This window comes from Lactuca virosa, chromosome 4 (assembly GCF_052849685.1).
Source record: "Lactuca virosa cultivar CGN04683 chromosome 4, Lactuca_virosa_CGN04683_v6, whole genome shotgun sequence".
Classification (NCBI taxonomy): Eukaryota; Viridiplantae; Streptophyta; class Magnoliopsida; order Asterales; family Asteraceae; genus Lactuca; species Lactuca virosa.
Genome location: NC_136429.1, coordinates 357,526,278 through 357,536,683, shown reverse-complemented (window position 1 = coordinate 357,536,683; position 10,406 = coordinate 357,526,278). Strand labels below are relative to the sequence as shown.

The 10,406-nt window shown below is 33.8% G+C and overlaps 1 protein-coding gene across 1 annotated transcript; it reads right to left on the bottom strand.

Annotated features, from left to right (window-relative positions):
• Nucleotides 1–606: 606 nt before the first annotated feature.
• LOC145108663 (FAD/NAD(P)-binding oxidoreductase family protein) lies at nt 607–7,639 on the bottom strand. The gene is made up of 10 exons (XM_079045737.1): nt 7,151–7,639; nt 5,973–6,239; nt 5,607–5,733; nt 5,334–5,395; nt 4,495–4,725; nt 4,261–4,382; nt 3,867–4,005; nt 3,117–3,299; nt 1,655–1,751; nt 607–920 (listed from the first exon to the last, which is right to left on the bottom strand). The coding sequence occupies exons 1-8, from the start codon at nt 7,526–7,528 to the stop codon at nt 3,141–3,143; spliced, it is 1,485 nt and encodes a 494-aa protein (XP_078901863.1). The 5' UTR covers nt 7,529–7,639; the 3' UTR covers nt 607–920; nt 1,655–1,751; nt 3,117–3,140.
• Between the last annotated feature and the right edge of the window lie 2,767 nt (nt 7,640–10,406).

Below are 10,406 nucleotides of genomic sequence, written 5' to 3'. Positions count from 1 at the left end.
TACGTCGTGACCTTAACTAGGTGTATCACGCTTAATGGCTTAACAAACTCCTTTCATAAGCTCTTAACCCCTTATGTTGCCCAAGGGCTTGGCTTGACAATGCATCCATGGTGTGTGATTTACATGACCACGGATTAAAAAATATATAGATACCATTAAGACAGTACTAAGATAGTACCTCTTATCTCAAAGTAAATGTCTCGTTCAGAAGAGAAATAGGGCATGAATCTCCTGGCCACATTCCAAAACAAGGGGACAAAGAAACAAAGTTGATACCTTGCAATGAAGCACCACTTGGGGGATGATTTGTTTTACCCGTCAGTACATTAGTGTACCTTGCATTTCACTATGTTTGAATCAAGCATTACATTGGCATTACATAAATGGATGAAATGTTGGTTAAAAAAAATAATTTATCAAATGTTTTAGAACAAATACTTGGTCAAAGGATTTGAAATGGTGTGTCAAAATCTATGTAGCTCACGACACATTTTGTATTACACGTTATTGTTCTTGCTGACATGTATACCGTTATGCATGTTGTATAATCTCTTACACATGATTTTCAGGACATTTAAAAGAATGGCCTTTTGGGGATTGTATGAGGGAAAACAAACACTTGTTTAAGAATTTTGTTATGTAAATTGTAGTGCATAATTAATGTTGCTTTCCTACGGTTTTGTTGACATGTAACCCTAGTCGTACATGATTTCACTTACGTGTATATTAGCAACATAAAGTCCAACAATTACTAATAATGTTCAAACATCAAATCCATAAATCTAGTAGCAACATAAAGTCCAACAATTACTAATAATGTACAATATATTCATCACCATTGACATGCTATCTTCCGACATCTCCACTAACCTTAATGCGGTACTCCAAAAATGCTTAACTAGAGTCTCTCCTCAAATTCCCTGGAAAAACATATCCATTAAGAAAAAACGTTACACTACTAGTTTAGTGAGAACAAAGTTTGACGTAATGAAACATAATGTAAATGGTATGTTGCTTTACAAACATATAACCTCGGCATACAATTAAGACGTGATGTTAATGCTTTACAAACACACACACCCATAACTCGGAGTTTAATGCTTTCAACCTCACATAAGCGAAAAAAAAACCACATAAGGAACCCATGACCACAAGGCTAAGTGGGTATCCTCTCATACATGAGCAAGTATTTTATGAAGTAACAAAATAACGTATAGTTTTAACCAATGATTTTTTTAATTATAGATAAAAAAAACATGATAAAATATCATTAAAACCCAAATAATATTGTAATAAAATTTATAGTTTCTAGTTATTAACTAAAGTTGTAACTTAACAAAAATCAGATTTTCTTTTTTTAAAAAATATTGGTGTTACTTAAAATTACATAAATAAAAATGGCTAATATTGCAATTTTTCATTCCATTCATGAAAGAAAACACCCCGTGACTAAGGAATGAAAAATTAACAAAATGGAACAAACACTTTCCTTGAAGAATGGTCCACACTCCACCAGACAAAACAAATAGCTTTTTTTATTTTTATTTTTATTTTTATTTTTATTTTAATGGAATGAGTCATTCTATTTGTTCCCCCTCTTCATCATATCAAATGGAATGAGTATATGTTATTTGGTAAAAAGTATAAAAGTCACCTGGGCAATACTACGATTAGATCCTCAGAAAACTGTTTCTGGTATTAGCCCATATATTGGCAGTAGGAAGCATTGCTTATACTTATACACTCCAAATCTGCAAGGTCAAAATGGTAAATTAATAAACATATTTCCGAATACAATGTATTACACTTTTAATGTTAATTTCGCAAGGCCATAATACAATTATGTTTGGTTTTCTAAAACCAATAACCAAGTTTCACAATGATTCCATTATTGTAGAATTTTGTTCCATTGTGAAATTTTGGTGTAGTGACATTGATGCTCCTTCTAGCAAATGGTGCACAAAGTATATACAATTTTATCAACAAAGAAATAGTATAAGAAATTTTCAAAACAATGAGACAAATTATGAAAGTTGAGTGATTAAACCTTGAAAAATACGTTTGAGGTACCTAGGTGGAACAAGTGTGAAAATTTGTTACTATTTAGTGACATTGTCACAAAATAATTACAAAAACTATATTATTACAAGGGAAAATTCAATAAAAGCCACTGAGACTTTGCTTTTATTTTTAAACAACTACATAAAAATTTGAATTCAATCAAAACCACTATAGTTTGAAATTTGGTCGGTTTAACAATGTGGAATTTTTTTATGATTTAACAAAAAAAAATTCAATTAAAAAAAATTGAACCAGAAAAATATTCTTCCAATAGTTTTTTGCAATTCATTACCAAGAAGCTTCACAGTGGTATTTGTTTAAGAAAAAAAAAAACAATAGTGGTTTTATTGGAATTTGCCCTTATAACGACAATGTAAGTTTTTGAATAAAACAATTTTAGAGCATTGTATATATCAAAACTACACTCTAGGAGACACAAATCTAATGTTCAACTAAGGCAAGAGTGTTGGTAGTATTGACTATTGAGTGCCCATGGAAGCACCTAATGTACTTTATATATTGTCGGTTTTACCCTCGCTAATTACCTATTATTATTCTTTGAACCATTAAATTTATTCTAATTGTAAGACTAAAACTAGTATATATAGAACAATAAAAAATAGGAGGAACTAGGCAAACTTTAAGCCATATAAACTATCAAAACCATGAAAGTTGTTACAAATGATTGTTTCTTTTTGACTTAATATGAAGAGAATGACTAAATATAGACAGAATGACTTAATTGGTTAAGACCAAAACAAAAGACACAAACCCTTTACACATTGCTCTTCTTTCTTTTCCTCCAAACTCCTCTCATGTTAAAATTGATGAATCTTAACAAAATTAATAAATATTGTGAAATTTCTTTTTTAGAATGTAAGGATAAAACTTTCATGTAGCCTCATTGAGACGGTTTATTCAGTCTAGAAAAGAAACAGACTTTATATATAAATCACTTTATCCCAACATGCATCATAACCTATTCAGTCACTTTAGCCATACATGACTTGATGAGGAAACACAAAAGAAACGCCTTGAAAGAAAGATAAACTTACAGTGCAAGGAAAGATTGTGAATAGTCAAACTCCAAGTTGAACCTGAGCCTCATGTATATCCTTATTTGATTCTAATCCTGGGAATTGACCGATATCATGTCCATCTAACGGTTGAAATTCATCATGTAAACCAACAGCAAACTCATCTGGTCGTGATCCTCCACTTTTCAGATAATCTGCAGTCTGTATAAAGATTAAAGACACTTGTTAACTTTAATCTCCATACAATAGTGAATAAATAATAGAGGTTCATGTCACTAAATAGTAACCAAATTTCACACTTGTTCCCCCTAACTACCTTAAACTTCTTTTCTAGATGTTTAATCACTCAACTTTAATTTTGTTCCATTGTTGTGAACTTTTGTAATTTTTTGTGTTCCGTTGTTGTAAAATATTGTATCTTTTTGTTGACATGGCGCTGATATGGATATATGACGTGGCAGGCTTATTGAAACAATTTTATTGAATAGTGTAATCAAGAACATTAAAGGGACAATTTTACTAACAAGTAGCCAAGTTTTACAGGTGTTCCATGACAATGAACGATTGTGAAACTTGGTTACTATTGTATGAACAAAGAATGTTTCTTTTCTGGACTTAAATGAACTATCTGAATGAGAATAAATGACCATTTTACCCTTTTTCAATAAAAAAAAAAAACGACTGTTTATTAATAACTAACTTGGGAAGTGTTGTAAATTGAAGCTTAAAATCATAAGTATATTGAGCCTGATAAATGAAGAAGCTTACATGATTTGCTAGGGAAATTCCACTTAGGGCTGCAGCCTCTAAACTTGATCCAAGTAGCCAATCACCACAAATGCCAGCTCTTCCAAGAGGATCAAAGATGCAGGGAATACCAGGACTATTTGTAGGAAGAGCTGCACCCCTGTGCATACCAATAAAAGAAGACACTTCAACTTTATGATTTACCAAAAGAAAAAAGTTAAAATAAGATTTATAAATAAATAGGCATATATATCTTCCAATGGTAAAACATTGACTCTTTTGGTCTGAAAATTTCGTATCAAAAACCACTTTGTTGCATAGATTGAAAAAGAAATGGTAAAACATTATATGGTATATATGCACATTAACCCTAAAATTAAAACCATAGATTACCAACAAAACCTAAAATCCATACCACAATTGTACACGTGTATATATTGGTTTCTTAAGTGATCCAATTGGTACCCCTAGGGCATTCTCAACACCCGCAAGCATCAATCCTTTCACCTTCTCTGCTGTGGCATTAGGAATATTCTCCTAATAAAAACATCAAACAACAAGAAGCAACTCTTACATAACAAAAAAAAAAAAAACATATTTTCAATGATGGAGGGCATATCGGTCTTTTTGGCATGGATGGAGTATGGACCTGTGGAACTTTATGGCGCTTTCCAAAGGATGATGTGCTGAAAATTGTCCAACAATGAGGTCCTTCATTCTGAGAATTGAATAGTTTTTGTGTGTTGTTACCTATCCATGATATGGAGTCGATTCCTTTCACAAAAGCTCCTTCAAATGGAATTCCAAATGCTTTGGGGGGTAAAGGAAGAGGGTCTTCAAATGCAGCAAGAAGAGCCCATATAGAACTAAGATCAAGTCTCTGTAAATACAACAATAGCAATGAATAAAGGGGTGTTTGGTTCACAGAATGTTTTTTGTTGAAGTGATTGGGATTTTGGTTGACAAGAAATGGAATGAAATTGAATTCCGTTCCTTTGTATAGATCTGTCTAAGGATTTGGAATGTAAATGATGACAAATGATAGGCTTTTTCTTAATTGATTTCTTGTTTATGAAACTTATTTAATTACTTGTAAAGATATACAAAATTACTCTTTTATTAATTTCTTGTTCATGGATATTTTTTAAAATTAGTTTTAGGTAAAGAATAGGTTATATAAATTAGCAAACATTAATATATCATCCACACACAGACAAGTTAGGAAAAAAAATACTAAACAATAAATTAAAATTTTAATAATAAAAAGAAAAAAAAATACTAGAATGTTATATTTTAGTCATTAAGACAAATGAGGCTGGACTGGAATCGAATTCCATGAGTTAATGGAATGAAACTTGAATTCCATCATCCATATGATTTTGTGAATTCCAACGGAACGCGGGTAGGAATTCAATTCCATTCCGGCCAATTCCTAAGGAATCCTGATGTAGACAAGGGAAAAAATTAATGTGTAAAGTTCAGATATACCTTCATTTGTCTTGCAATAAGTGGTAATCCTGATGTGGAAAGCAATCTGTTTGCACATTTTCCTGGTGATAGAACAATAACAAAAGAAATTTACATCATAGATTCATGAAAGGGGAAAAATCGAGGTCTCTGATAGACAATAGTAAATTCCATCAATGAAAAAAGCAATAGACAGAATATTCATAGATAATTTGCATAAAGCATGACAAAATGGCATCATCATATATAAAATTTGGTTCAAGTTTCATGATAAATATGTAACTTAAATATCACCATTATGTGCAATAACAATGGCATCAAATTCTCCACGATGTTTTCCATTCTCACTCAAGTGCCACATTCCATTGAATGGTTCAATAGAGCTTATCCAGCAAGGCCTCACCACATTTACCATGGAACTCTGAAACACAAGTAAAGTTTCCAGTTAAATTATGTTTAAATAAACGAGGGCAAATTGGTAAAAAGATAGAACTTCATAGGGAAAGCCTCTTTCCCCTAACTTTCTCTATTAAGTCGTTATTTCTGTATTAAGTAAAAAAAGAAACACTCATATATAGCTTACCAGATTAGATCATGTTCCCATTAAGTAAAAAAATAGTGACAAAAGAATTATGAGGGGTAAAATTGTAAAGTATGTACCTGAGAAAGTAGTGAATCTGCAAGGGTACGCATTCCATTGATGGCTATATATCTGGGAGGGGAAGAAAGAAATGGAAAGAAATCACCACCAGCTTCAAGCTCTCCAATCACACCTACTGACTCCCGAACATACCCTTTGTGGGACCAATCATCAACAAGCTCAGAAAACAGAGGATTACTTACAGTAAAAAATTGAGCTGCATGGTCAAATATCATTGAAGGGTCAATTGTTCTAGTGCCCATTCTTCCCCCAAGTCCATGGATTCCCTAAAGTTACAGAAAAATAAGTGAAAAACATTACACATTTTAACTATCTAAGCTTAATCACACTAGACTTAGGCCTTGGGTATAAACACTCATGATTATGTAATTATTTATAAGCAATCAAGGGAGCTTGATTCTTGAACCAGTTATCATGCTTGATTGGTCATTTTCTTTATAGGATCATGCAAAGTCATATTCTCTTCTCTAGAGTCTAGACATAATCCTACAAACCATTCATGGACAAAAGATTTCCATGAATCTAACACCCTCCACTCGGTGAATTTGACATGCATAGCTAGTTTTCATGTGGTAAATGAAGTATTATAAAGCTTCTGGATAAGAAAGATTAGCATGGAAAACTATTGCTTCCATTAGAAAAAGTTATTTTCAACTTCAAAATCCATGTGCAGCTATTAAATGAATGGGATGCCTCTGCTGCCTTTCCTTGACATTACTATTGCTATGCACATCAACTATTTGATGAAATGTCTAAATCAACTTGTAGTTGTAGACCTCAGGAGCAACTCAAAGTTGCTCACTTAATATGGCATAACATAAATATATATAACATAGAAAATCGAAATATTTAAATAATTTATCAGAAAAGTGAGCCAATAGTATCTGCAGACTCTGATTCAACAACATATATTCTTATAATCTCTGATTCAACAACATAAATTCATACAATTTCATAGTTACAAAGATTAGGCACAGCATCAAAAGGGAATTCGTAAGATTTAAATGTTTGGATATATTAGGTACACAGTTTGTTACTTGATTGCAAGGCCTATACTTACAAAATTTGATCGCATATAAATCCACAAACACCTTTAGCTTTATGAAGTTTCACAAGTCTGACAAAATATAGCATAAAATGCATACACAATATAGAAAATCGAAAGAATTTTGCATACCGTATCGAAAACAGTGGACCGAACTCCTCTCTTCTCCAGCTGGAGAGCACAAAGAAGACCAGACATGCCACCGCCGATAATTGCAACAACCGGGTCCTCAGATATCGGTGCAGTGAACGTCACTTGTTCTTGTTTGAAAGTTTTTCTCAAAACTGACTTCCTGGAGCTTCCATAAGATGACCTCCTGGGATTTTTGCGAGTGGTTTTCTTGGGTCCATCCATGGACGACTTCTTTGAGCAGCCGAGGATTGGGTTGAGAATATTGCTGTTGGTGGTGGGTGATGTGAAAACAGTAACGGAGTGATGTTTTGTGAACTTATTAGGTATTTGAAGAATGAAAGTAGAAGAGAGGAGGTGGTGGTTGCAGGCGGTATGCATGGTAGTTATCGGGAGTTGGTCGTTTTTAGTCGGAGACAGAACCGGCGGTCTGAGCGGAGGATAAGGAAAGCACTTCTTCTGCAGCAAATGTTGGTTTGGCTTCAACTCTTGAAACCCGTACTTTTTAAGATTTTACCCCTAACAGCTCTTTTTTTTTTTCTTTCCAAATAACTTAGTCGGCAAATTGACTTGTTGGTAACAACCTTTTTACCATGTTGCAACGATTATCTCAACTAAAAAGCATTACGTGAATTCTTGCATGGCTATTACGGTCTCTCATTTAATTAGGGTTCGTCTCCTTAAAAAAACATCTCGATTACCATTTTGTGAGAAATCGATACAACAAATCGAAGATTAGGGTTAGGAATTGAAGCTGAAAGTTAAAGTTGATTATAAAATGGCGTCCCAATCATCTACATTGATGCGAATACGACAGGTGATGCGAAATGAGAAGTGGTTAAAAAATATGATTTGAGTGAAAAGGCAGATTGATGCGAAAGGAATGATAAATGGATGCGATTAATTGTGAACGGTCGCAACCCATCACAGTTACTAGAGAATGGATGCGAACGAATGTGATCCATTGCGAACGATTGCAACCGGTTGCAATCTTTGTTACCCGGGTGCGAACGCCCAAACGAGATTGAGACCCGAAAGACTAGTTGCGATTGCGACCCTCGGAACATGTTCAGATGCGAAAGTCAATTCTTGGGAACAACACCACGTGGGTTTTGCGTGGTAACATAGGAAAACTAAGGCGGGAAGTTTCCTCTTCGAGATGTTCTGTTCCCACTTCGATTTCAGCTCCAATAAAGTAGAAAGGGACAGTTTCATCTTGAAGGCAACCCCCTTTTTGTAGTTTATGGCAGTGTGCCTTTCTTAGTCTAAAAAGTCGAACTTTCCTTTTTAGGTGTGTCTTAGTTTTATTTTCTCGATGTAACTTTGTTTAACCATTGTGTGTCTTAGGCTTAAATAGCCATTTGTCTTTCCGTTGTAAGCATCGATGATTTTTATGAAGAAAAAAAATTAACTTTTGTTCATGAGTTGTTGCGACACTCAAAACCCATATGTTTTCCCGATCTTGATAGAATTCAAGTTAATAGGTCTTAACTTGTTTTCACCGATATTCAATCTATAGGTCTAGATTGTTTATCAAATCTATCATTTGTTTCTTGTTGTTCTTGTTCTCGTTCTTGCTCCTAATCTACCCGTTTTTCTATCTTCTTTGTGATTCTTGTTCTTCTTGTTCTTGTTTCCACTATGTTATAAAATCCAAGAAGACCCAAAAGCAGATCCAAGCCTCAAACGCACATCATAAGTGGTATCAGAGCACCAGTTTCGATTAGGCGTTGAGATTTCAGTTGCTGTTCTAAGTTTCGGTCACAATGAACTGGAATGATCCAAATTTTCTTAATGTTCTTCGTGATACATTAAGAAACATGGCTGAAGATCCAACTCGAAGGCAACCCAGACGTGAGTGGCATCGTGTGGAGGACGTCAAGGTTACCGAGTTGCCCGAGTTCGTGGGTGGTACCGATCCAGAGAGGTACTTAGAATGGGAAAGAAAAAATGAATGAATGTTTGAGTTCAAGGAATTGAATAATGTCACACCCCCGACTGAGGCGGAACATGCCAGGAGTACGACTAAGTTCATGGATCAAAGATAAATTGAATATATAACACAAGTACAACGATAAACAAAACAACATTTGTATTTCATCATTAAGTTTGAATACAGAGTTCTTACAGATAATAATAGTACATTAGTTGCCTTAAACAGGTAAGCAGATAACAAGAACTAGATAGCTAGGTTGTCTGTAATCCATGACCAATCTTCTATCTGAAAGCTTGTCTAATGATCTCGTGAGAATACATGTAAGTTTGAGGTTTAACACAAAGGTTTGTGAGAGTCACGGGTTTTCTGAAATAATGATACTTTTAATATGATCTAAAAAGTATTGTCTTTGTTGTAAGTAAAACTATGTTTGGAAATGTTTGGTAAAGATAGAAATCTAAACTGTGGTTTCTAGATAATGAAATTTAGTTAAAGTTTATAGTGACAAAGTTATACGGATAACGGATAAACAGACATACAGATATACGGATAAAGTTATCTGCCAAGGTTGTACTTAACAACCGCAGATACGGATAAACAGATAAACGACAAGTATATTTGATAAGCGTAAACATAAAAGTGTACGATACTTGTTTAAACAGTTGATAAATCTTACGGCAGTGTACACAAGTACATGTATGAGCCTTAGATACAAGTTTTATAACTTGTATAAATATATAAGCCTATATATTTTTGTGTATGTATGAGGTATATTGAAACTACCCAGTTGATAACCATCTATACAGTCATATCACATTTGTAGTCGGAATGTATATGTTATTTTTATTAGTTGTATTTGTTGGGTTTTGAGCACTATAACACTCCTATGGTGCACATGCAACCCTAAATGCTTTGGATCTATGTTTTCTCTAATTATACATGCATTTTCAATTTTTACAAAGCATTATCCTAACTAGCATACATTTGAACAATTGAATGATACAACTAGTTTGGTGACATACCTTTATGAAGGACTTGTAGTTCTTGGCCTTTGAAGCTTGAGCACCTCAAGTGTGATGTCTCTAATGGTTCACAAACACCAATATGCAAAAGGTGGCTTTAAGAGAATAAGTTTCTTAGCTCACAAAGAAGGTGCAACCTATTTTGGCTTCATGAGGGTTCTATTTATAGTGTTGCAAATGCTAGGGTTACACTTTGTAAACCCTAATGATCCATGACTTTTCATATTCTTATGCTCCATGGGTTTAACCTCCATGGACTATCCATGGATTATTGGTTTAGCCCATCTACATAATCATGGAT

Coding starts and splice junctions, on each gene's coding strand:
- LOC145108663 (XM_079045737.1), bottom strand. CDS start 7,528: ATGCATACCGCCTGCAACCACCACCTCCTCTCTTCTACTTTCATTCTT. Junction 5,734..5,972: donor CAGATTCACTACTTTCTCAG/GTACATACTTTA, acceptor CTTGTGTTTCAG/AGTTCCATGGTAAATGTGGT. Junction 3,300..3,866: donor GAATTTCCCTAGCAAATCAT/GTAAGCTTCTTC, acceptor ATCTTTATACAG/ACTGCAGATTATCTGAAAAG.